The 24,634-nt window shown below is 56.1% G+C and overlaps 10 protein-coding genes across 10 annotated transcripts; 5 read left to right on the top strand and 5 right to left on the bottom strand.

Annotated features, from left to right (window-relative positions):
* Window positions 1-1,331: 1,331 nt before the first annotated feature.
* On the top strand, window positions 1,332-2,432 carry GMORB2_0818 (Short-chain dehydrogenase; the record flags this gene model as incomplete). The annotated part of the gene is made up of 2 exons (XM_035462802.1): window positions 1,332-1,383; window positions 1,555-2,432. 2 exons carry the CDS (start codon window positions 1,332-1,334, stop codon window positions 2,430-2,432), a joined length of 930 nt encoding a protein of 309 aa, XP_035324226.1.
* Window positions 2,433-3,164: 732 nt separating this feature from the next.
* Window positions 3,165-4,179, top strand: GMORB2_0819 (Protein of unknown function (DUF3632); the record flags this gene model as incomplete). Its single annotated transcript, XM_035462803.1, has 2 exons — window positions 3,165-3,555; window positions 3,728-4,179. The coding sequence occupies 2 exons, from the start codon at window positions 3,165-3,167 to the stop codon at window positions 4,177-4,179; spliced, it is 843 nt and encodes a 280-aa protein (XP_035324227.1).
* An 85-nt stretch (window positions 4,180-4,264) lies between these two features.
* On the bottom strand, window positions 4,265-5,163 carry GMORB2_0820 (RING protein; the record flags this gene model as incomplete). Its single annotated transcript, XM_035462804.1, has 3 exons — window positions 4,265-4,268; window positions 4,625-5,051; window positions 5,145-5,163. 3 exons carry the CDS (start codon window positions 5,161-5,163, stop codon window positions 4,265-4,267), a joined length of 450 nt encoding a protein of 149 aa, XP_035324228.1.
* A 383-nt stretch (window positions 5,164-5,546) lies between these two features.
* Window positions 5,547-6,612, top strand: GMORB2_0821 (uncharacterized protein; the record flags this gene model as incomplete). The annotated part of the gene is made up of 2 exons (XM_035462805.1): window positions 5,547-5,660; window positions 6,589-6,612. 2 exons carry the CDS (start codon window positions 5,547-5,549, stop codon window positions 6,610-6,612), a joined length of 138 nt encoding a protein of 45 aa, XP_035324229.1.
* A 659-nt stretch (window positions 6,613-7,271) lies between these two features.
* GMORB2_0822 (NAD dependent epimerase/dehydratase family) lies at window positions 7,272-7,988 on the top strand (the record flags this gene model as incomplete). The annotated part of the gene is made up of 1 exon (XM_035462806.1): window positions 7,272-7,988. One exon carries the CDS (start codon window positions 7,272-7,274, stop codon window positions 7,986-7,988), a length of 717 nt encoding a protein of 238 aa, XP_035324230.1.
* A 273-nt stretch (window positions 7,989-8,261) lies between these two features.
* Window positions 8,262-8,984, bottom strand: GMORB2_0823 (riboflavin kinase; the record flags this gene model as incomplete). The annotated part of the gene is made up of 2 exons (XM_035462807.1): window positions 8,262-8,765; window positions 8,874-8,984. 2 exons carry the CDS (start codon window positions 8,982-8,984, stop codon window positions 8,262-8,264), a joined length of 615 nt encoding a protein of 204 aa, XP_035324231.1.
* A 978-nt stretch (window positions 8,985-9,962) lies between these two features.
* GMORB2_0824 (GAL4) lies at window positions 9,963-12,475 on the bottom strand (the record flags this gene model as incomplete). The annotated part of the gene is made up of 4 exons (XM_035462808.1): window positions 9,963-10,013; window positions 10,092-10,288; window positions 10,727-12,148; window positions 12,244-12,475. The coding sequence occupies 4 exons, from the start codon at window positions 12,473-12,475 to the stop codon at window positions 9,963-9,965; spliced, it is 1,902 nt and encodes a 633-aa protein (XP_035324232.1).
* Window positions 12,476-15,743: 3,268 nt separating this feature from the next.
* Window positions 15,744-17,789, bottom strand: GMORB2_0825 (Fungal trichothecene efflux pump (TRI12); the record flags this gene model as incomplete). Its single annotated transcript, XM_035462809.1, has 4 exons — window positions 15,744-15,904; window positions 16,052-16,121; window positions 16,183-16,219; window positions 16,414-17,789. 4 exons carry the CDS (start codon window positions 17,787-17,789, stop codon window positions 15,744-15,746), a joined length of 1,644 nt encoding a protein of 547 aa, XP_035324233.1.
* Window positions 17,790-19,481: 1,692 nt separating this feature from the next.
* GMORB2_0826 (glucan 1,3-beta-glucosidase) lies at window positions 19,482-21,688 on the bottom strand (the record flags this gene model as incomplete). Its single annotated transcript, XM_035462810.1, has 2 exons — window positions 19,482-21,016; window positions 21,127-21,688. The coding sequence occupies 2 exons, from the start codon at window positions 21,686-21,688 to the stop codon at window positions 19,482-19,484; spliced, it is 2,097 nt and encodes a 698-aa protein (XP_035324234.1).
* Window positions 21,689-22,203: 515 nt separating this feature from the next.
* Window positions 22,204-23,445, top strand: GMORB2_0827 (2-oxoisovalerate dehydrogenase E1 component beta subunit; the record flags this gene model as incomplete). Its single annotated transcript, XM_035462811.1, has 1 exon — window positions 22,204-23,445. The coding sequence occupies one exon, from the start codon at window positions 22,204-22,206 to the stop codon at window positions 23,443-23,445; it is 1,242 nt and encodes a 413-aa protein (XP_035324235.1).
* Between the last annotated feature and the right edge of the window lie 1,189 nt (window positions 23,446-24,634).

Below are 24,634 nucleotides of genomic sequence, written 5' to 3' on the forward strand. Positions count from 1 at the left end.
ACCTGGCATTGATCGGTAATGTCAAACACGTTTCGAAATCATGCCATGAACTAAGGGGGATAGGGGGACGGGGATTCATTCCCATCCGAAGTACGAGCAGGTACAGATAGATTAACGGGGGTCTAGTAATCAAACAGCCATGACGTCAGAGTAGAGGTATCGTAGAGCCATGTCATAAATGAAGAATCAGCCACGATTTCCAAGACAACAATATAAAAAACGGCGATAATGGTTATCAGGCATACACGTACGAGTACGAGTACATATATACAGATATGAACATCTAACAGCTGACACCCCGATCAACGGGAGTAGCAGTAGCAGTGGGGGGGTCATGGCCAAAGCTCTATCACTACTCTTGTTTGCACTGGACACGCAACATACCCTGTTGAGCCCTTCACTGGGGTTGGTCACCCTTCACTGAGTCTGGTCACGTGACAGCCACAAACATCTCATATTAGCTGGAACCTAGAACAATCATCACATCCTATCTGGTGCCTCAACATACCCTAAAGAACTCGCGACAAAGAGGTCCTGGTCAACGATAAGATGACCGAGAGAGGGGGCGAGCACAAGCACGTAGACGTGTACATTATATATATATATTTATATGAGTGGTTTAATTACGTGCATGTTTTCAGCATACGATGAGATATACAACCTTTAAGCAGTGACAGTGGAAAATTTCACTAAACAAACACTCATCAGGCACTAATGAGAACTTCCCGCACCTACGTAAATTTATAATAGCTTTCGGGAGTTAGTATAGGCAGCTTCAACAATAACAATGTATTAACGTATGGTTAGCAACCAGATTTCTAATGATGGCTTATAATGGTGGTAAAACAAGTGCAAGATTGAAAGATAGAGAGAGAGAAAAAAGGGGGTCGGGGGGGGGGGGGGGAAGCCGCTCCAACTCTCGGATTTCCCTTTTGTAGCGCCCTGGGTCCTGATGAGGCGCAAATGATGGGAGCTGCTCAGAGGNGGGGGGGGGGGGGGGGGGGGGGAAGCCGCTCCAACTCTCGGATTTCCCTTTTGTAGCGCCCTGGGTCCTGATGAGGCGCAAATGATGGGAGCTGCTCAGAGGGAACTAAGCGCTCCAGTCATAGCTCTTGATGTGGATTCGAGTCCCCTCCCCGCAGAGTAGGAACGACGACGACGACGACACCTTTGATCCTTGGAAGGGGGCGAGAGGGGTATTGATATCTCTTTTTTTTAAAAAGAAAGAAAAAGAATTTAAACCGCCTTCTTTTTGTTCTCTCGCTCCCTTTTCTTATGAAATAAAATCCCTTTTTTTATCAACTCGAAGTGCGGAGAAGAATTTTGAAAGAATGTCTCGTCCCTACGACTCTAAGCTTGGCATCGTGACGGGCGGTTCTCGAGGTAAGTTACATATCCGCCCTCCCCCCCTCCTCGAACCCCGCATCCCCACCTTACTGGATGCTATGCCAAGAACCAGATGACAGCGACAAAACCAGAACAAAGAAAGAGGATGAGAGAAGAAGATAGAGGAGGAAGAAGGAAAGAATGTTGACACACTGAAATCTCCCGCAGGTATCGGTGCCGCCGTGGCCGACCGTCTCGCCGCCAAGGGTTGCAACCTCCTCCTGGCATACACGTCCGACTCGTCCCGGGCACCCACGGAGGCCAAGTGCAAGGCGCTGTCGGCGACGCACGGGATTCACTGCTCCCCCGTTCAGGCGGACCTGAGCAAGCCCGAGGCGTCGGCGCGTGCCATCGTAGCCGCGGCCGAGGCGCTCTTCTCGTCCTACAGCAAGGGCGAGGGCGAGGGCGAGGGCGCGGGAGGGGAGTTCCAGATAGACATCCTGGTCAACAACGCCGGCGTGTCGTCCAACCAGCTGATGAACGACGCTCGGCACGGGGCCATCACGGCGGCCGAGTTCCGCCGCGTGTACGACGTCAACGTGCTCGCGCCGCTGATGCTCATGCAGGCCGTGGCCCCGCACCTGCCCCGCGACAGGTCCGGCCGGGTGGTCAACGTGTCGAGCGTGTCGTCGTCCATCGGCTACGAGGGCCAGTCCGTCTACGCCGGGAGCAAGGCCGCCATAGAGTCCATGACGCGCTGCTGGAGCCGTGAGCTGGCCGACCGGGCCACCGTCAACTGCGTCAACCCCGGCCCCGCCTGGGGCGACATGTACGCCCAGGCCGGCCCCGCCTTCTGGCGCATCAACCAGCCCTACGTCGACGCCGCGCCCCTGGCCCGGTACGACGGCGACAAGGCCGTGCTCGACTTGGCCGGCGACGACGCCCAGAGGTTCGACAAGACCGTCAGGGAGGGCATGGGCGGCAGGAGGCCCGGCTTCACCTCGGAGATTGCCGGCACCATCGACATGCTCTGCACAGAGGAGAGCGGCTGGACTACCGGGAGCGTCGTGTGTGCCAACGGTGGCATGAAGATGTCTATCGCTTAGAGAGTGCGTAGGCGGCACTTGACCAGTATCATGCTAGATGAGTACGGAGAAGAAGAAGTGTGGGGGAGATGTTGGCCGTGATATATATACTTGTCGGCATTATGCCTGTGCGTCGCGCGTGCGTGCGAATGTATAATGTATATATCACGTCTATCGCACCAGGTATAACAGACCCGCCAACGCTGTGACGTCAGATCCGCTGCTCTTGTGACTATCGCCGATTCGTTCACCTTCCTCCTTTGTCCAAGATTCCACTGCCTTGGCAGTCGATAATACGGTCTAAGTTGGTATATTGAGAAGTCGATAGCAATATCCGTTGTCAATCAACTACAAGGTCACCACCGCTCTAGTAGCCGCACGAGCGTGGCCTCCACTAGTTCGGCTGATTGGTCCTCCCCCCCTCCTCCCCCTCACTCCCGTCGATCTATTGTCTACTGCTTCTGGAGAGTGGGGTTGATGTGCACATTCGCTGGGCCTCTGAGCAGGAAGACGGTGGATATTGCCATATGCAACACATGCTTCCTATCCATCTCGGCAATGAGAGGTGGCATCATCGCTTGTGCTTTCAAGATCCCGCATCGTCGTATTCCTACGTCCTCTTTTACTACTGCTAGCAGTAGGTGTGGTCGCATCAGCCTCCTGGCCTCTGCATACAGCCATACGATAGCCGTCACTACTACCCTAAGCTTGACCCTCCCAGCAGCACCAGCAGCACCGGCAGCACCAGCAGTCATGTCGGCCATCGATGTTCGCTCTCTGGCTAGCCGCCACCCACACGCCTCAGCATCCAAGATGGCCGACATTCTCGACCTGGCCGTCAACGGTGGTGGTCAGTCGGCCCCGTCAGCTGACGATGTAGCCTCCGCGCTCGACAGCCTGTTCGGCCCACAGCAGCAACAGGCCGGAAACGAGGCTGAGTCCCTCTTCTGGACGCTGTGGACGCTGTACATCGATGTTGCGCGCCGGGTGCCCGCCGTGGACGACGACCGCCAGAAGCTCCTCGTCTCGGCCGTAGAGGCCCTCAAGTCACGTAAGAGGGGTTCCGTCAGGGTGTGGAGCAACGACTCTGCTGTCTGGGGTGATCTTCCTATGCTGGGACCGTGCATGAGGGAGGCATGGAACTGTGAGTTTCGCCATGTCCCCCCCCCCCCCCCCCACACACACACACACACACACGCGCGCGCGCGCATCCCTTCCAAAAGAAAATCTTTTAGAAAAAAAACACACTGCCATTTCTCTTCCTGCGGAAAGAATGACGAGAACTGACCCGAGGCGTGGCGTGTGTCAAAACGCAGCCACCCCCAATCTTAACGGCAGCGAAGCCGATAAGGCCGCCATGGACGCCTGCATCAACGTCAACTCGTTCGCCGCGCGGCTCCTCGGCTCCTCGGTCACGACGTGGGACAACCTGGCCGTCTGGTCCCTGCGCGACACGCTTGAGACGGAACTGACGGTCAGCAACGGTGACGGCGTGGACGCCTCCATCTCAGTGGCATGCGAGTGGCTGCACCATGCCGGAAAGGCGCTGCACGACAAGGGGAGCGGAGCGAGTGCGGCGAACCTGGACGATGCGACGAGGAGGGTTCTCAGGCCGGGAAGCCTCTTTGACGGCGAGTCTGGGCTGAACGATAAGAGGTGGAGGTTCTGGCGCAACAGGCTGGCGGCGCTTGCGGGCAAGGCGACTGACGTCGAGGTTAAGACCAGAGCTCAGAGTGTTGTACAGCTGATGGACATGCTGGGGGCATGATCTTCCTGAACAGAAATAAGCAGAATAGGTGAAGGGAAAAAAAGAGGAAAACGACGGATGAACAATAACTATGGCTTTTATTCTCTTAGCTAGAATAAAAAAACGATTAATGCTGCACTCATATATCTCGCTACTTCACATACAGCCCAACACCAACAACACCAACCACCTCCAATCCGAGACGCCATCTAATGCAAATTCGAACATGAATAATAAGGGGAAGAAGAAGAAGAAGGAGGAGGAGGAAGAGGCAAAAGATTAACCGTAGAGCATATCCTGATCATCCTCGTCGTCGTCGTCGGCCACCGGTGGCGGCGGCTCCTTCTTCTTCTCCATCTCCTCCCGACACATGGGGCAGGTGCCCTTGCTACGCAGCCAGGGCCCCACGCACTCGAGGTCGAACCGGTGCCTCCCCTTGCAGGGCAGCTCGACGACGAGGCAGTACTGGTCCTCGAGGTAGGGCACCTTGCAGATGGCGCAGTCGTCGTCGGCGGCCAGGCGCCTGCGGGGCACGCGGTCCAGGGTGTCGACGAACTCCTGGCTCACGCCTCGCAGGGTCGGCGGCGGGTCGTTGATGTCGCCCTCGAGGGAGGAGATGAGCTGCTCGAGGAACTCGCGGTTGCCGTCGGTCGGGGCCGTGCTCTGCAGGGTCAGCAGCTGATCCTGCAGCATGCGGAACAGGGCGGCCGAGTCGACGGGCGTCGGGGTCGCGTGAGGGTTGTTCTGCCGGTGCTGGCGGGGACCGGTCGTGTTACCGCCGTCCCGCCCGCTTGACGAAGGATCGCCGCTGATCTGGTCTAGGAGGGAGAAGAAGGAGGCCATATCGACGCGGCGGCCGCGGCGGGGTTCGCGAAACTGCACATTGTGCTCGACTGGTCGACCGAAGGGGGGTTAGCCCTGGCAAGAGAGAAGAAGGAAACAGGAAGACGATGAGGAAAAAAAAAAAAAAAAAGAGGGATACTTACTCTCGTATTGTGTTGCCATGATTCGAGATCGAAATGCTGTAGGGGGGAAATGTTGTAGCTGTGGAGGAGTTGATAGAGCGGGAGAAGAGAGGGAAAGGGAGAGGGAGAAAAGAAGAAAAAGTCTATGTAGACTGGCAGGCAGACAGTTGTCGTCGTCGTCGTCGCATCGCGGGGTCCCGTTTCCGACGGAGGGGCACAGACACAGGGTAAAGTGACGCCACTGCCGTGACTAATAATATCTTAATGCTCAACGTTCGACCAGGATGTAGACTATGGAGAACATGGTAGCAAAGAAGAGTAGCAAAGAAGAAGAAAGAAGATTGATCTATAGGGAGTAGAATAGAAAAGACGGATAAATAGAATAAAAGAATTGATCTAGGAGAAACTAAAGCATTGTAGGGAATGAGGGTGAACAGCACAGCCTCGAAGACCTCCCGCACTGAGCTGCGCTTCTTCTCAGTCTCGGCATGGACGATACCATCCCGCAATATCGGTACCACCGGTAGTGGCAACGGTGTCAGCAGAATCTGTGGTCGTCGTACGATGATGCTCCGGGGAAGACGTAGTCGTGTGCGGAGGAGAGGGTCGAAACCGGTGCGCAGGTAGCGTGATCCTCCTCGAGAAGTTGTATCATGACGGAGAGAAGAAAAAGAAAAAGACAAAAACCGCGTCAAGACTGGATGAGCTAGGGTTGTTTAGCATCTTTCTATCCCCTCTCTCCTCTCTCCTCTCTCCTCTCTCCCTCTCTCGCTCTCGCTCCCCCCCATCTATTCTGCAGCAATGACAGACATGTCGCAGGCAAGGAAGTGGGAAGGGTGAACTTGCTCTCGTACATCAGCATCCTTCCCGATCCTCCCTCATACGCACGAGCCGGACGGCGCGCAGAGGGCTCCCATAGTGGCACATCTACAGGCCTGCAAGGACGGGGACCCCAGGCCGCAGCAGCAGCAGCAGCAGCAGCAGCAGCAGCGCTCAGCATCGGATCCGGCGGCGTCGCAGCAGAGAGATGCATGCGGTGGCAGGTTGAGGGTGCCGGTGAGCGCCCACTGGGGGGGGGGACATTGGTCGCACGGGGTTTCCCGCGGGTTTCCCGGGGTGTCCTGATAGTCGATGTCAGCACCATGTACTGCTACCTCGTCTACACGCCGAGACGTTGATCTGAGGATTATCATTACCATGCTATTACATGCTGTTAGAGGAAGCATACTCTGTTGCAGCAGCAGGCCGTCGCCTTTTCCTTCCTAGCAGCCTTGGCCGCTCTGAGTCGTTCGATCTGCTAGGGGATGGGTACCATGTTTTTTGTTTTGTTCTTGACCGATGTAGTTTGATGGCGATGTGGAAAATGTGATGAAGGAGAGTAGGAGGAGAAGAAGGAGGAGAAGAAGAAGGAGGAGAAGAAGGAGGAGAACCCTGTGATGAGCAAGATTTATATTTACGCTGGAAGATCAGAACTTCAACGAACTCGTGAGAGAAGAGAAGCCATCCATGTATTTCGACTTCGAACCATACCATCTCCCATCTCACCTCTACACTGATGATCAACGGTCCAAGCTAGAAGGGATATTATATACAGATGATTTCGCCAGCATTCTAATTTATTATATATATCTAATCTTCTACACATTGGCAGTACATGTACTCTCGAGTACATGACTGCCCCCAAGAGTCTAATGCCATTAAAGCCACTGCATCGGCGCTAAACAATACGACAACTAAAACACCATCAAAGCCAGTGATTTGATGAGGCTTGGAGCAGGAGTTGATTGCATCATGACTAGGAAGCTCCACACAAGCTCCCTCCCCCCACGGACCTCAGACCGTCCCGAAGCTCCGGTCTGTTTTTCCAAGTCTGTAACAGAGACCAGGGTTTCCCCATACCCATTATTACTCTTCCCCATACTCTCTCTCTCTCTCTCTCCCTCCCCCATCTTCGCTCTCTTTCATCTATCATCAAAGACCATCCACATCTCCATTTCCATCCTCAATCTCACCAACTACCAACTCACAACGAATTTTTCTTCTCCTTCTTTCTCTTATCTAAAACCAAAAACAGAAAAGGAAACTTGAGAGGAGAAAAAAAATCGATACATAAATTAAAAAAAAATCTTGATTGAAGAAAAAAAAAAGATGACTTCTCCCATCCCCGCCGCCGTCTTCGGCTCGACCGGTCTGACCGGCTCCTTCACCCTAGCCACCCTCCTCACCTCCGAGTCCCAGTGGGGACCGGTGCACACGATCTCGCGCCGCGCGCCCTCGAACCCGACGTCTTCGCCTAGCCTCAACTCCGTGCTCGAGTCCGACACGTCCAAGTGGGCGTCGTCGCTCGGCTCCCTCTCCCCGGTGCCTCAGGTCGTCTTCTCGTCGGTGGGGACGACGCGCGTCGCCGCCGGCGGTCTCGAGCAGCAGTGGAAGATCGACCACGACCTCAACATCGAGATCGCCAAGGCGGCCAAGGCGGCCGGCGCGCGCACCTTCGTCTTCATCTCCTCGGGCGGCACCCGCGGCTTTGCGACGTCGTCCCTGCCCTACTCGCGCATGAAGAACGGCGTCGAGGACGCGGTGCGCGACCTGGACTTCGACAACGCCGTCATCCTCAAGCCCGGCTTCATCAACGGCCACCGCGAGCAGGATCGCATCCGCAACTTTGAGGGGCTGTTCCAGACCGTCGTCGGCCTGCTGGGGAAGGCGAGCACCGCCGCCAAGGACGCCATCTCCCAGGACGCCGACGTCATCGGTAGGGCGGCCGTCAAGGCGGCCGAGCTGGCGGCCCAGGGCAAGGCGCCCGCCAAGTTTTGGCTCGTCAGTCCTGCCGAGATTGTCAAGCTTGGCCGCAAGGAGGAGTGAGGCCAGGCTGTTGGCTGAAGCATCTGTTTGGTACCGTTTCCTTTTTTTTTTCTTTGGGGTGTGTGTTTTGTTTCCCCTTTCCCTCTCTTCTTCTATTGCTATACATGTATCGTCATCTACACCCGCTCAAGATTGTTTCAAGAAGCTGAAAAGCCAAGAAAAAGAAGGAAAAAAAACTGTATCATTTTCTATAGTCTAAAATGCATTCGAAGTTTTTTTTTTTTTTTTATGTATATGATCTGGCTCTATTTCTGATCGGCGGTCCTGACCTCTCTACAAATCTTTGAGAAGCCACTCGACATCTAGCTCGCCGTCGACGTCGCCCCCGTCGACGACCTTGGCCCTCGCCGGCGCCCAGCTCTTCCTCGCCAGACTGGCCCTGGCGACGTCGCAGTCGGTGCGGATGTCGAGCACCAGGTCGTCCAGGCTGTCGTAGTTCTTCTCCTCGCGCACAAAGTCCAGGACCAGGAGGCGCATGTGCGTCCCGTAAAAGTCCGACTTGAAGTCGTGCAGGACGTGTACCTCTGCGCTGCGCACCGTGTTCTTGTAGAATGGGTTGTAACCGATGGACATGACCATGGGGAAGATCCTGAACCCTCTCTCGTCAGTGCTGCTGCCGGCCTGCTGCGCGTCCTCGTCCTGTTGCGCGCCGCCGTCAGCCTGTGCTGGAGGGGGCAGGAGGATCGAGGCGTAGCCAAAGTAGACGCCCGACTTGACGGATGAGATCCACGGCGTTACGGTGTCGTCGACAGGTAGGTTGGCCGTGGGGATTCCCAGCTTTTCACCGGGTTTTTGCATCTCTCATGTCAGCCTTCCCCTCTTCTTCTTCTTTCCCTTCTCCTCTTTCTTCTTCTTCTCCGTTGTTGTACGTGATTGGTTCCTTACCTCTTTCGAACCTCGTCCAAACCCGGAAATCACCTTGCCCTCCATCCTTAGAGGGTAAGGAGGCTGAGGGCCGGCATCGTCGCCGACGATGAGGGGACGTTGAGTTGACATTTCGGCGGTCTCTCCGTGTGACTGGGGAAAAAAAAAATCTCCAAAAACTCCTTCTCCAACTCCAAACTCCAAACTCTGTACTCTGATACGCCGAGATAAAATCTTCGGTGAGATGTGATGAGAGTAGGGAGACGACTTTGGAGGGGTCCAAGGGCTGAACGAGGTGTGAGGTGCAGAAGCCAAGGTGGAGGAGGGGCACAAAGAATTAGTGGAACATTCCACGGCTTGTAAGACGCAATCGGCCGCCTGGGTGTTTGCAGCTGCATCATTATTTAATATACTATTCCATGTTTTCTCTAATGCCATCACTCATTCCTGCGCAGTCAAGTTTATTCTCTTATTCTCTTATTCTTCTCTCCTCCCTCTTCTTCATTTTCCTCCCTCTTCTTCATTTTCCTCCCTCTTCTTCATTTCCCTCACCTTCTTCATCATCTTCTTCTTCTCTCTCATTTTTTTCTCTCTCATCCTTCTTCTTTCTTATCACATCTTCATCTCCCTCCCCTACTCTTCTATCTAGATCTCCTCCTACTCTCTACTATCTCTTCCCCCCCCACTCGTTTTATCATATCCAACATTGATTTGCTCATATCTGCATCATCATCACAAGACATACATATCAGCCGCACACACACACACACACAGATACACCCGCTTTTTTTTTTTTTTTTTTTTTTTTTTTTTTTTTTTTGAAATAATAAAACAGAAACGTGTTCCTTCATTCGTGGTATCATATTCATCTCGCATAACCTCTGCTAGTTTCGCAAACGAGAAGCTCTCCAACACACACAGAGCATAGAAGCCTTCATTGACCAAGCCGGAAAGAGAAAACCACACCTAAAGAGAGAGGGAGAGCGAGATTGAAGAAAAAAAAAAAGAACTCGTAAATGCAATGTATGATGGAAAAGGAGAAAGATATATACATCCCTTGGTAGTCGATGCAGATCCGACGTCGATGTAAGCGCAACTCCAGGGCAAAGATCAGACCATGAGTTGGCTAGGCTCTTGGTTGGGATAGTATCGTGGCAGGAACTGTATCGGTCAGTATGGATCGTCTTTGAAGGGGTTTGAAGGTGAAGATGCAATAGACGAGAAGGAGGAGGAACGCACATTGATGATAATCATCATCGGAATATCAAAGACGTCCCTCTTGATAGTCCAGCAATACGTGCAGGCCACTTTTCCGTCCTGCTCTATCCTCGAGATACCGTGCTCCCCATCGATGGTAGTGACGCGATTGCTCAGCATCCCTTGCTGCTGCCGCCTCTGGTGCTGTGTTTTCGAGGGCGTACCCTGACCGTTATCCTCTGGCCGGTACTGTATGAGCTTGCAGCTCCTCTGGACCCTGCCGCGTGAATCCTCAAAGGCCAGCTGCGAGAAGTCCTTGTAGAATTCGACGATGCTGTCGTCGTCCATGAGTTCGGCGAGGAAGACTGGCTGAGGCCATGCGTCTGCTCCGTTGCCGTTCCCGTTGCCGTTCCCGTTGCCGTTCCCGTTGCCGTTCCCGTTGCTGTTACCGTTGCTGTTGATGTTGCTGTTGCTGCTGCTGCTGCTGCTCGCCTGAGATTTCGTCGAATCCTGATCTTGTCTTTCCTGTCTTTCTTGTTGTTGCTGTTGCTGTTGCTGTTGTTGTTGCTGCTGCTGTGTGGTGGTGGTGTTGTTGTTGTTGTTGTTGTTGTTGTTGTCCGACGATGCGGAGACGGGCCTGGCCGACCCGTTGGAGGGTAACCTCGCGTGAGCGTGACGGTTGGCCTCCTTGCCCAGCAGCACCTTCTTGGTCCAGCCCGTCAGGGCGGTGAACTCCTTGTTGACGGCGGCCACCTCGCCGGACCGGCGGCAGACGATGGTCGGGGCGCAGCAGTGCTGGAGGAAGTCGTCGAACTCGATGAGGGTGCGCTGGAAGCACTTCTCCATGAAGACCAGGTCCTCGCGCGTCAGGTCCTTGGTCGACGAGATGAAGGACGGGCGGATCTCGCTCAGCGTCTTGGCGATGCGGAGGAGCTTGTTGATCGGCAGCCGCTTGCGCAGCACGAGCACCATGTTGTGGAACCCGGCCGTGTAGGGGTACGGCTCCTTGACGCTGTCGTAGACGGACGCCGTGTCGCGCTGCGGGCGCTTGCCCAGGATCGACTGGTTCAGCTTGAGCTGCTTCGGCTTGATGCGCGGCGTCGTCGACGTCATGCCCTTGTTGCCGCTGCCGCTGCCGCTGCCGCTGCCGTTGTTGCCGTTGCCGTTGCCGTTTCCGTTCCCGCCAAAGCCGCCCGGCGACGTGCCGACATTCTGCGGGCTCGCCGTAGCGTCCGTGCTGGGGCTGGCCAGGCTCGTAGGCCCCGCCGCGATGGCGTACGCGTGCGGCAGGCCGTGCTGGAGGTTGCCCTGCGTGTACATGGTCTGGGTGGCGCCGTCCAGGCCAGATGCGAAGGGCGCGGCCATGCTGCTGCCGTCGAAGCCCGCCTGCTGCTGCTGCTGCTGCTGCTGCTGCTGGCGGCTCCCGAATACGGAAGAGTAGTCGGTGGGCGTCGTCTGGGACATCGAGTTCTCGCGCGGCGGCGTCTCGGCCCCGAGGCCCATCTTGTTGAGGATGCCAAACTCCCACCCGGCGTACTGGCTGCCAAAGTCGAGACCCTCGAGGTCGAAGTTGTACAGGGCCGGGTTGCTGGGGTCGAACAGGGCGTTGAGGTCCATCTGCGGGTTCGCCCCCAGCAGGCCTTCGACCTGGGGCGTGCCGTTGTCGGCCGCCGACCCCGGCGTGTTGAAGCTGGGCGACACCGTCGACGGCGGCTGCGACGAGGCGAACGACATGCCTTCGGCCATGCTGCCGCTGCCGGCACCGCCGCCGGCGCCGGCCTGCGTCGGCTGCTGCCCGCCGGGCTGGGTGGGGTACATGGGTGTCGCGAACGTCGACAGGCTGCTCTGAGAGTAGAAGTCGCTCGCCGGCGCGGCAGAGGCGGAGTCTGACTGTGCCGAGGAATCCTGCTGCTGGTGCTGCTGCCTAGGCGTCGTCGTGCCGCTGCCGTCCGAGGTGCCGGGGTTGTAGTTGGGGCCGAGGACGGGGCGCAGCGCCTCGGGTGGTGCGTCGTGGAGGTATTTCGCCTTCTTGCGCACGCCGTCCTGGCAGGCGTCTCCGAGGCCGCGCTTTATGCAGCGCCGACAAGGTCGCTCGTCACCTGCGGGAGAGGCCGGCTTCAGTGAGCATTGGAGGACGGGAAGGAGAAGGAGGGGGGGAGAGAGAGAGGGAGGAGACGATGGACCACACACATACCGCAGGTGAGATGGGCTCTCTGGCAAGCATAGCAGGCGCGCCTGGCCTTCTTGCGACGAGGTCTGGAGGGGTCCTTGGGGTCGTACTTCTTCTTGACGGCGCCGTTGGGGCCGGCGGATTCGTGACCGGCCATGCTGTCGTGGTCCTTGGAGAAGGATCCTGTCTCGTCTTCGAGGTCGGAGTTGACGGCGTCGGAGGCGTCTGCGCCATGATCGTGGTCATCTTCGGTCATCTTCCTTCTCGGGGGGGAGAGAGGTTGTCGGGGAGGGGGCGTCTATTATGATAGGTATGTACGTCTTCTCCCTCTCGCTCCGTGCATCTAGAGAGTACAGAAAGAGAGAAAGAGGCGGCAGAGGAAGGGGGAGGGGGGACCGTATGCCGGATCCAGGTTTCTTCTACACGTTCTACACGTCTCCAGGGTCCTGACGGCCCAATTGTCCGAGCGCCATGCAGGTGTGTCGCGGGACACCACACACTATGCGCAGGTGGCACCGCGCCGGAGAGGAGAAGGAGGTGTTCGTGCGGTTGGACGTGGACGAATGAGATGTCTCTCTATGCCGGCAGTAGGCGGTGCGGACAGGAAGACTATCGCTGCCAGCTATCCGTGGGGGGCAGGGGGGTAGATCGGACTCGATGCAGGCGAGCGGCCAGGCGGTGACGGCCGGTCAGGATAGATTCAGAAGCGCCTCGTGCGGAGGATTGCCAGCGCACAGCGATCGTGTAACCCAGCCAACTTCTCGATAGAGAGAGAAAGGGAGGGGGGGGGGAGGAGTGGACGGAGATTTCCAGAGATGAGAGGGGAACCGGGGTCAAATCTTGCACGGCGACTCCAAGGTATGGCGTATTATCTAGGTGTTTTTCGGGGAACAGAACTGTTGTTGGCTTTTTTCTTCTTCTTCTTTCTTTCCCCCCTTCCTTGAAATCGATAGACCGACGACTGATGTGCAGCTATCCGTGTCTCTTTTATGGCGCAAGATGCGCTACAAAGTTATTGGCGACTACCGGAGAGTAGCTGGAGGTGAGTGCGCGGAGTGTCGATGCGTGGGGACGCGAGCTTCCGGCGGGATAGAAGATATTTTTTCCCCCCCGAGGGGTTTGTTTCTGCGTCGGTGTATGTGCTGTGTATGTGCGTGTGCGCGTGCGTGTACAGGTCGATGGCTGGAGGCAGTGTTTATGTTTCCTCTCTTGCACCTTGTCTGCGGCGAGACGGTCTGTGGTGGTCTCCGGTTGTGGACGGTTGCCGGTGGCGGTGGTGAGAAACCAGACAAGGCAAAGAAGAAGAAGAGAGGGAAAAGAAAGAAGGAAGAGGCTTAGAGGGAAAGGATGTGAGAGCTTGAGGATCAATAGATTGAAAAAAAAAAAAAAAAATTGGCGGGCCTGTATAATACTCCGTAATTGTCCCACACCCCATGACGGACTCTTCCCCACGACGGACGGCCGTGGTACCGAGCTACGCATAAATTTACGGCGTAGCGACGGCCGAACAGCAGTCAGTACGCACGCTACTACTAGCTCAGCGCCCAGTCACTGCATGTACTGGTAATAATATACGAGGAGAACAAGGTGAGGAGGATGCAAGAGTAGAGAAAAAGAGGAGAGAAAAAGAAGAGAAGAAAAAAAAAGAAAAAGAGGAGGGACGAAATAAAAGAAGACTGGATGAACTTGCCGTCGTGCGCTCACACATCGGGAGTGCGACATGTGACGACTATAGTAGTGATGATACTCAGTAATACAGGCTCAGACTCATTCACGGATACAGAGCAATAATAATCCTCCGTATCATTACTGCAGCCACAACTGAACAAACGAGATTGGAAGAACTACAAAACCCACTGCGGGGTTTTCACCGATTCCCAAGACTCGGGGAGGGGTACAATCCTACAGTCGTTTTTTTTTTTTCTCTTTTTCTCTCTCGCTTTTTCTTCTTCTTTTTCTTCTTCTTTTTCTTCTTTTTTTTAAAAAATATATATACATATACCATCTCATCAGCCCGAGGCCCAAGATGCGCGTGCGCCGACGAAGCCTGTAAAGGCCTGTACGAGTAGAGAGTATTTCCGTAGTCATCGTCTCCCCCAGTCCGTTGGTCCGGGGATCGGCCGTCACATGTACCGTTTACCCTCCGTTTTGCAGGGTAGCTGCATATCGCTACAGGTCACCTGTACAGAGAGGGATGAGGGATGGATGGAGGGGAAGATGGCATCTTACCCCGTGCTTCTCTCTCAACCCCCCCCCCCCCCCCCCCCCCCCCCAATTCTATCTCTCTCTCCCTCTCTCCGTCTCTCTCCCCCTCTCTCTCCGTGTGTGTGTTTGTGTGTCTGGATCAAGGGCATGGTGTAACCTCATCACCCACGCTGGTCGCCGAACCATCATCCTCCACCTAGCCGAGGGGAGATGAAGCCATGCAGGTAGCCATTCGATATGGAGGGTCCAGGACAGGTACAGTCTCGACCGAAGAGATGGCGTCATGTGACGAGCATCAGTATCGAATGCGTCATCACCAGTGTTGATGTGTATGGCTATGGGAATACTGAGAGGCAGCAAGGTACCAGAAGAAAAACGACAAAAAACACGACCCGTTCCATCATATAAACACGTGCATTTCCCCCACGTAACATTGATGCGTATCTCTATAAAAAAAACCCAGTAGCTGTGGTCGGCATATCCGGTCCGAGGTTGTAGGCCACATGGGTAGGTGATCGGCATGTGCCATGCGCATGCTCGCACCGCTCTAACAATGATGATGGTTACCCGTCACCGCTCCTATGCGGATGGCTGGTAGTACGCAGTCATCACCGATGTGCTCCTCATTGTTCATGGAAATATAAGAGAATAGGGATAGAGTTATCGGGTATGCAGATAAATGTAGTGGATAGATTATATGCAGATGATGATATGCTATGCCGATATACCCCATCTCCGAAACCCGTCCTTCCTGATGCCGTGGTATCGATGTGTGTGTGACGCATGCTAACCTCGTATAGTCTCATCTTCTCTTCCATCCTCCCCATCCTTCCCCATCTCTTTTCTTCTTTCTTTTTCAAATCTCTTCGACTTCTAACCCCCCCAAACCCCAAACCCGCCGTATAGGTAGTCGTTCTCGAGATAGACTGGTCAACTCCCACCGCCGACCGATAGATGCTGCCCGGCGCACCCTAAAGCCTTCCAGGATCGACTGTTGCATCGCACAGCACTGCCACGAGGCCGCGCCCTGATCTCTCTTCAGTCTTTTCGAGCCTCTTTCACTCCTAGCTTTCATTTCCTCCTCCTCCTCCTCCTCCTCCTCCTCCTCCTTCCTCCTCCTTCTTCTTCTTGCTCCTCCTCCTTCTTCTTGTCCCTCATCCTTCTTGTTCCTCCTCCGTCTTCTTGTTCTTCTTCTTTTGGGTGTGCCTGTACATGTTCCTGGCTGGACATTGACGGTTGGGCAATAATACAACCCTGATCCCCTTGGTGGTAGTACGAGACCAGCAATCTTGATTTTCTCTTCCTGGCCCGGCTCATCTTTACTTCTTGGCAAATCGGCTCTTGCTTCGAATCCTCTTGCCGTATAGGAAAAAGATGTAAGGGAAAGGCGCCATGGCCAGTGTGAGAAAGGCCAGCAGAGACGACGCCCATTGGTAGCCCAGCTTTTCGTACATTTGCGTTCCGAAGAGGGGGAATGCGGCTGATCAAATTGTCTGATGTCAGCTCAGGAACGGCGGCGTTGTATATAGTACGCAATAAAGAATGCGAAGAAATGGCACGAGAAGATGACAAATGAGAGGAAGAGAAAAAGAAAAAAAAACAGACAAGACGAGACAACGAAACTCACCGGCAAACGTGCAGCGTACAAATGCATTGGCCGCGAGCGCACTGGCAGCGTAGTGAGGGTAGGCGTCGACCTTTTGGCAGCCTGATGTCAGTTGAAACATGCGGCAGCGAATGGGAGGATGAGCGGCTTACAAGAAAGGTAAAGATGCCAGAGAAACAGAGCAGAGTCCTACGAGGCGGGTGAAACAAGTCAGTCAAAAAGTCACATTCAATCCCCCCCCCCCCTCTCTCTTCTCTCAAAATTTGTCTTGGAAACCTGATCTCTGAAATTGAAGAGAGAAGTTGAAGGGAAGATGAAGAGAGAGCGAGGGAGAGGAAGAGAGAGAGAGAGGAGAAGAAAAATGAACAAAATAAAAAACATACCCCATGGCGAATACGCCGGATCCGATAATGGGAACAATCCAGTGGATGGAGGGATAGGTAGTCCAGCCGAACCAGAACAGGCCGACGGGCACGAGGACGGCGCCGGCGATGACGGGAGGCAGACGGAGCTCGGGTTCGCTGGCGCCCTGGACGCCGGTCTCGCGCTCCAGCTTGGCCACCAGACGGACGCGCAGCCGGGTCCAGACGGGGTCGCAGGCGGCGGCGAGGAGGAGGCCGGCGGACATGCCGGTGAAGGTGAGGCCGATCTGCCAGAGGTTGAAGCCGTGGTTGGTGGAGAAGACGAGGGCGAAGGCGCCGAAGAAGAGGTAGAGGATGCCGAGCAGCAGGGCGGACAGCAGGCAGAGGAGCAGGCACATGGGCTCGTAGATGAGCAGCTGGAACGGTCGGAGGAGGGAGTTTCCGACGGCGCCGAGGACGGACCGGTGCGCCCTCTCGGCCGGGGCCCACCAGCGGTCGTCGCCGGTGTCCCTCCGGAGGGCGCGGGCCTTGTCGCGCAGCAGGATCGGGTGGAAGGTCTCGGGCAGGAGGAAGACGATGGCGGCGAGCAGGGCGGATGACCAGATGATGAGGACGTAGTAGGTCCAGCGCCAGCTGACGTTGTAGTTGACGAAGCCGCTGACGAGGGGGCCGACGCAGGGCCCTATGAAGGGGGCGATGGAGAAGAGGACCATGGGCGCCTGGAGCTCGTGCCGGGCGAACAGGTCGCCGACGGTGCCGCCCGACACGGCCAGGAAGGTCGAGCCGGCGAAGCCGTTGAGGAAGCGGCAGACGATGACGGTCTGGACGTTGGGCGCCACCGCCTGCGGCACGAACCAGATGACGTACAGCGTCCAGGCCACCAGGTAGATGGGCCGGCGGCCGTAGAACTCGCTCAGCGGGCCGAACAGCATCGGCCCCAGCGCTATGCCGAGCACGAAGGTCGACAGGCCCAGCGTCGACACGATGCGCGACTCCCCGAACTCGGCCTCCATCTGCGTGTACGTGGCCGTGAACATGGAGCTCGCCGCCGTCACGCAGAAGCTCGCAAAGGCCGCGATCAGGGTGATGAGCCACTTGCGCCCGGGCGTGAACGACCGCGGGCACAGCGGATCGCTGTCGCCGCCGTCCCATCCCACCTCGTACGGGTCCCGCTCGTCGTCGTCGCCGCCGGTGCCCGCCTCGGGCTTGGCCTTGTCGCCGTCGTCCTCGTCGGCGACGCCGTAGCCGTTCTGCGAGCGCACCTGCGACAGCGTCCGGGCTAACGACTCGGCCGAGTGCCGTCGCCCCCGGTCCACCGATGCTGTGCGCATGTCGCTCGTCGATTCGTCCGGTGCTTGGGTGCTACCCTTTTCAGGGTCTGTGTCTGACGCCGTCATTTCTTCTTCTTCTTTTTTTCCCCCCCTCTTCTCTTCTAATTTTTTTCCTCTTCTTCTCTTCTATTATTTTTTCTCTTCTTCTCTTCTTCTTTCGTCCTCCCCCCCTTCTCTCTCTAGATCCAGAGTCGTTACGTGTATGTGTAGTCGCGGTCTTTTCTCGGAGTTGTCGTTTCCGCTTCTCTTCCTCCTTTCGGCTCACCGTCTATATGGCGTTGCAGGGGCTGCATGCGCACGCAATTTAGCAATCGAAAGTCCCGATCCCTCCTCTCGAGGAGAAGCAAGAGAAAATAAGAAGGGGGGGGGGGGGGGGGGGGGGGGGAGCAATTGAATCTGCCAAGGTTCGGGTGTGCATACGTTCTTTTATGGAACCGAGAATGGATAGATGTTCGTATGGTGCAGAAAATATTATTAACAGAGTAATACTAATAACGTGGTGGCATCATTATTACTGCAAGGTAAGGTAAGCCCTTCTTCGTATGATGATGGGGGGTACGCCGAGGTGTGGGATCTCGGCACTTCGTCATGAAACGTTATTTCCAATGCACGAGAGGGACATTGGTAATTGGGGGTTTTTGTGATACTATTTAATCACAGGTGCAGGTGCTCTTGGCTCAGCTAAGCAAGGAGAGAAGACGAAGGGGAAGAGAAGAAAGTAGAGAAAGAAGATACAAAAGAATACGCTCCATCTCGCGACCCGAAGTCATCGTGCGAAATTCGTTTCCGCCTGGAGTTCGCGCCTCGCCATTCAGTACGTCATAAATCCGTCGACCTTGGTCTGTTATTACGACTAGTCTCCTTGCCACCTCCTCGAGACCGTTGCCGTATCAGTAGTCCATTGCCTCATACAAACTGACTGATTGTTCTTGTTGTCTCACGAAGAAGAGAGGGAAGAGAAAAAGGACCCATGTTTTTTATGGGGGTTGGGGGTTGGGGGGTTGGCCCCACAAGTCGGAGGAAAACGACCAAATCTTCATAACCCCGAGAGTGTGTTTGATATTCCCGTGGCCGTAGAGTATTAATAATATTACACAAGAGTCATCGTCATCTTCTGGTTCAATTTCAAATCAATCAGCAGTAGGACAAATATGTGTACCTGTATTACCACTGCCCTCTCATACGAGTATGAGTTTCCCGCTACGATGCAGGATCCAGCTGCCAGCGTCCCTTTTTACCCTCCCCTCTCTATGACCAACCTCACTAACCCGGGAATTGATGTGCCGGAAGACGGGCCCACTTTCCGGCGTTGACGCGAAGACGCGAGAGCGAAGCGCCGATCAGAGAATGGCTCTCCCCTTCTCCGACTTGTAATACATGTTACGACGTATCAATCCCAACACCGCACCGGTCTCGTTCATCATCGACACTTGGTGATATGCCATCTGACTGAATAGATGAACAGATAAAACTTGGGTCGGGAGTCTCAATCATGACCACAACATACACTCACTTCTGCTCTGCTATCATATCCACATCGTACTAGTATTGCAGTAATAGCCATCGTTTTAGCATCACCGTCATCATCATGTCTTATCCACATCCCCATCTATCCGAAAATTGAAACACCGTACCAAACAAAACAGCTCTATATACTCTTTTGGCCCAAATCACCGAGAGAGAAGAGAGAAAGCGATGATCGAACCATGAAACAGAGAGGAGAGAGGCAAACCCCCCCCCCCCCCCCCCCCCCCCCCCTCATAGACCCTCATCGCCAAAGTCGGGGATATCCGAATCGCAGTCAAAGTCCCTCTCGTAGGCCTTCTTGGGCAGGATGCCGGCGGCAGCACCGGCCTTCCAGCTCCACAGGGGGGCGCTCTCCGTCTTCCAGGTCCAGTACCACCAGCCCCAGCCGATCTCGAAGCTGTGCATCTGGGCCTCGGCGAACATGAGCAGGAACTTCTTGTAGGAGTCGCTGAAGGAGTCCGGGTCGGCCAGGGCCTCGTCGCACGAGCAGCTCGAGTCGGCCGACGGGCACTGGGGCCCGCCGCTGTCGCTGGCCAGCGTGCCGTCCCAGCGGCTGCCGGCCTCGCCGCCGTTCAGCCTCGGCTCGCAGTCCGTGTCGGCCTGGGACCACTCGGCGAAGAGGGAGGGGCCGTACCCCTGGCTCGGGTCGAGGCTGAGCTCGGTCTGCTGGGTCCAGCCCGAGCAGGCGTACTGGATCTTGCGCTTGTGCGTGAAGGAGATGAGGTCGTCGTTGAAGACGACGTACTGGTGGACGTCGAGGACCAGGTCGTCGTAGCCCGTCATGAGGCCCTGCCAGTTCTCGAGGCCCATGAAGCCGTCGCCGAAGACGACGAGCCCGCCGATGCCGTTTCCCTTGACCAGCCCGTACGCCTTCTCCGTCCACGCCACCACCTTGTCGGCCTCGAGCTCCACCATGCGCGGCTCGTTGGCCAGCCCGTAGTGCGTGATGATGTTCCTGTACCGGTCCTGCGCGAAGAACCGCGACAGCCGGTCGTGCACGTCGATGCTGCGGTCCGCGTTGGTGTCGCCGTCCGTGCCGTTGAGCCAGTTGATGGCCCCCTTGCGCCCGCTGTGGTTGTAGCCGTTCTGGCTGCCCGGCAGCGCGTGCAGGTCCAGGTTGACCCGCAGCCCGTGCTGGCGCGCCCACTCGATCCCCCGTAGCAGGTACCGCCACGACGTCCGGAACACGTACGGGTCGCCGTCGTACACCGCCACCGCCCAGTACGAGAACGGGATCCGGACGTGGTCCATCCCCAGCTCCGCTATCTGCCTGAAGTCGTCTTCCGTCACGAAGCTCGCGTAGTGCTCCTCCAGCGTCGACGCGCACTTGCTGCTGCCCAGCTTCGTGCACAGCCCCCACTCGTCCACCACACCCTCCGGGAATATCGACGGCGTGATGAACGGCTCCGGTGACAGCCACCCGCCCAGGTTCATCCCTCGCGCCGGCTTCGTCGAGTAGTTGCCCCACGCCTCGTTCAGCGCCGGCACCTTGTCGTTGGCGCGCGCCGAGTCGTCCCACTCCGACATCAGCCCCATCACCGGTAGATCCCCGACCATCTCGTCCGTAAAGGTCGTGTTGAAGTCCGTCGTCGTCTTCCACGTCCACGGGTCTAGGTATGTATTCCTCCATTTCTTGGGGATCTCGCTCCTGGCCGAGTCGTCCAGGCTCGAGTCGCTGTCCTCGGACTTCTTCTTCTTCTTGCTCACCACCACTGCCACGACGATGATGATGATGAGAATAACCAGGCTGCATCCCAGAATGATCCCTGCTCGTGCCCGCTGTCAGCTTTTTTTTCTGTTCTTTTCCTCTCTCTTCTTTTTTTTTTTTTTGTTCTCTTCCCCTTGCATATTGTCATTCACGCCTGAGACGACTCACATAACTTCTTCTTCTTCTTCTTCCTCTTCTTCTCCGACGGCTTCTGGTAGTGATGATCCGGCTTCTCGTAGCTCTGATCGCTCCATCGCCATTCCTTGCCACCTCCGCCTCGTAGCCCCCCGCCGCCAGGCTTGATCCTCCCCTCCTCCATCATAGCCCCGCTGACCACCCTCCTCTTGCCCTTCCCATTATCCCTTCCCTTGGCTGGTTTTGCGCGCCTGGTCGCCTCCCTGGCTTCGCGGTCTCTCTGTCGCCCCTTTATCGGTGTGGCTTCCTGCGCTACCTCGCGGTAGTCTGAGCCCTTGGTCGCCTTCTTTGTGCGCTCGGCCTTGCGATTCTTGCGCGCCTCCTCCCGCTTCCTGCGTGCATTTTCCCTCTCCAATTGTGCGAGGGCGTCGCTCGAAAGGGATCCTGAGCCACTGCCGTTCTCTTCCGATGATGATGTCGTCGTTTTTGGTCGTGATTTCCTCCGTCTGCGCTCGTCTTTGCGTCGGGAGGCCTCTCGTCGGCTGTTTCGTGCACGGGATGCTGCTGGCCGGGAGGACGAGTGTCCGTGTGCCATCGGTACCGTTAGAGACCCTTTTTTTTTTTTCTTTCCCGCTTGATTTGAAGTCTTTTCGTCGAAACTGTATTCACATGTGACCTTTTTCTTTGGCTGGAATGTTGGTTGAGCAAAAAATAGTCAGCAATTACCTGTATCTGAAAACGCTCTCGTGTCGTGGCTTAACGCTTGCACACGTCATGTATTCTCCTTGGCTCATCTCATTTGAGCTTAGATGCATTCGGCGGGTGTTGGCCGGGCAACAATCTGTATCAGGTGGATCGATCAAAGTGGATAGCTGCGGCTCAGCAGATGCCCGCGAATGGCCGCGACAAGCCGAATGGCTGACAGCCACCAAACGTCAGGAGGCCGGCGGCATCGTACAGGCAGATAGGCTCTCGATGTTCCCCTCATCCTGTAAAAAAGACAATACTAATCAAGTGTGAAGAAGAAAAAAAGAGATTGATATTGTCTCCTGTAACAGAGCGCACAGAAGATCCGGGGCCATCTTACGATCAGGTACAGAAAAAAAGGTGATGAGGACCAGGGTGGTGACTCGGGCAACTTGCCCCGCCGTCGCGGCATTCCGTCACCGCGGCGGCGGCGTCTCGAGCTGGCCTCGCGATCACAGGTGCTACTCGACACACCTTCCCAACGCACGACTGAATGTACCCATCGATTATACGACGACTAACCTGCTGGCACAGACGTCGCAGGCGGCGCTGCGCAGCCCAGAGCTCCCAGAGGAGATCCGCCGCGGGTCGACGCGGAAGATGAACCTCTTCCAGGCGGTCGGGGACGCGCTGAACATCGCCCTGAGCACGGACGAGACGGTGGTGGTCTTTGGCGAGGATGTCGCGTTCGGCGGGGTGTTCCGGTGCACCATGAAGCTGGCCGAGACGTACGGCGGGGACCGGGTCTTCAACACGCCGCTCAACGAAGGGGCCATTGTGGGGTTCGGCATCGGCCTGGCCGCGTCGGGCATGAGGCCCGTGGCGGAGATCCAGTTCGCAGACTACGTCTTCCCGGCCTTTGACCAGTTCGTCAACGAGGCCGCCAAGTACCGGTACCGCGAGGGCGCGTGTGGCCGCCACGCCGGCGGCCTGACCGTCCGGATGCCCTGCGGCGGGGTCGGCCACGGCGGACTATACCACACGCAGAGTCCCGAGGCGCTCTTCACCCACGTGCCGGGGATACGAGTCGTCGTGCCGCGCTCGCCGGCCCAGGCCAAAGGTCTGCTGCTGGCGTCGATCCGGTCCAACGACCCCGTCATATTCATGGAGCCCAAGATCCTGTACCGCGCCGCGGCAGAGCAGGTGCCCACGGGAGACTACGAGCTTCCCCTGTCCAAGGCCGAGGTGGTCAAGCAGGGCAGCAACGTCACCGTCATCTCGTACGGTCAGCCCCTCTACAACTGCATGGCCGCCATCGCGCGCGCCGAGGAGGACATGGGCTTGTCGGCGGAGCTCGTCGACCTGCGTACCGTGTGTCCTTGGGATAGACAGACCATATTTGAGAGCGTGCGCAAGACGGGAAGGGTCGTCGTCGTCCACGAGTCGATGAAGAATGGGGGTGTCGGCGCAGAGGTCGCCGCCGCAATACAGGAGGATCCGGAAACCTTTCTCCGCCTCGAAGCTCCCGTGTCACGGACGGCTGGCTGGGATATCAACACTGGGCTGTCCTACGAGAAATACAACATCCCAGATGTTGCGAGTACGCTGCTCCTCCCCTGGGGTTTTTCCCCTGAAGGAACAGGAGAACCGAATACTGACCATTGATCGCAGGAATCTATGACAGCATACGACAAGTCACCAGTTACTGAACGTCACCTTGAATGTTAGCAGCATTGGGAAGCAATACAGACAAGTGTATAAGGGGATGGGTCAGCCAAACTGCTCTCATAGCGATTATCTCCTGATGCGTAGAAAGATTTCGATGTATGCATAACGTTACTCGTCTTATCTTCACACACTACTGAGGCCGCTGCTAGGATATCATACCAACGATGCTATAATACAAGTAGGTACTCGGATATGCTCTGTGGCGTGCCGGCTGTCCGGTTCGATGGTGTATTCCAAGCTGTGGCGAAGACAAATGCGCCGCAGCACGTGGCAGGAGAACGAGCTTCGTGTCCGGTGGGCGCTGACCTTGCTACACCATGGATTCTTGAGGTCCACATGTGCACACGCATCGGCCAGAGCCGAATTACGAGGATAAAGCAACCACTGGGCTCGAGATAAATTTTTGGCCTCAATCTCTAAACCGCTGTCTAGGTACCAAAAATGGAACGTGCTTCCTCGTCGGGCTGGGCTCGGCCAGCTCGAAACACTACGGCCAGCATCTTCCCAGATGACCGTTTCCATCCTTCTTAGCCTGCTTAGCTTCCCTCCTCTCATCGGTCTCCATGGGTCCTGTGCATTAATGGAGTGCTTGGAGTGCTTGGAGTGGCTGCCTGCGCTTACCCAGCATGGCTCAACTGAGTGTCCTGGTCACTAGGTAAAAAGCCGCTGATCTGATATTCGACTACATTAGGCCCCCCAGGTCCTGGGACAGTCCAGTTTCTAGGAGCGACGGGACGTCAGATTTTAACTCGGACGGCAACTGGTTGATAGCCGAACAGAGCTTCTTAAATTGCGTGGACATCCACGTTATCGTAGATGTTGTTATTGGGACGATATGCCGTCCACTCGTCCCTGCCGTCTAGCTCCATGAAGGTAAAATTACGGATCAGGTGGCGGTAATGCTTTACATCCTTCCCATCGACCACCGCCTAGTGGCCGTAGATACGCATCTATTGGTGGTCATGCGAGATAGAGAAGGCCGGGGATCTGTCGATAGACCTCGTCTTCACGGTTCACAGCGCGGAAGAGCTCAATGGTGGCCCGCACCTCAAGAGTCATGCTCCGCAACGTCTAGCGCTGTAGCTCCGCATTGCACCTCGCACGTTAAGGAGGGGAAGTACTTATA

This window comes from Geosmithia morbida, assembly GCF_012550715.1.
Source record: "Geosmithia morbida isolate 1262 chromosome Unknown scaffold_1, whole genome shotgun sequence".
Classification (NCBI taxonomy): Eukaryota; Fungi; Ascomycota; class Sordariomycetes; order Hypocreales; family Bionectriaceae; genus Geosmithia; species Geosmithia morbida.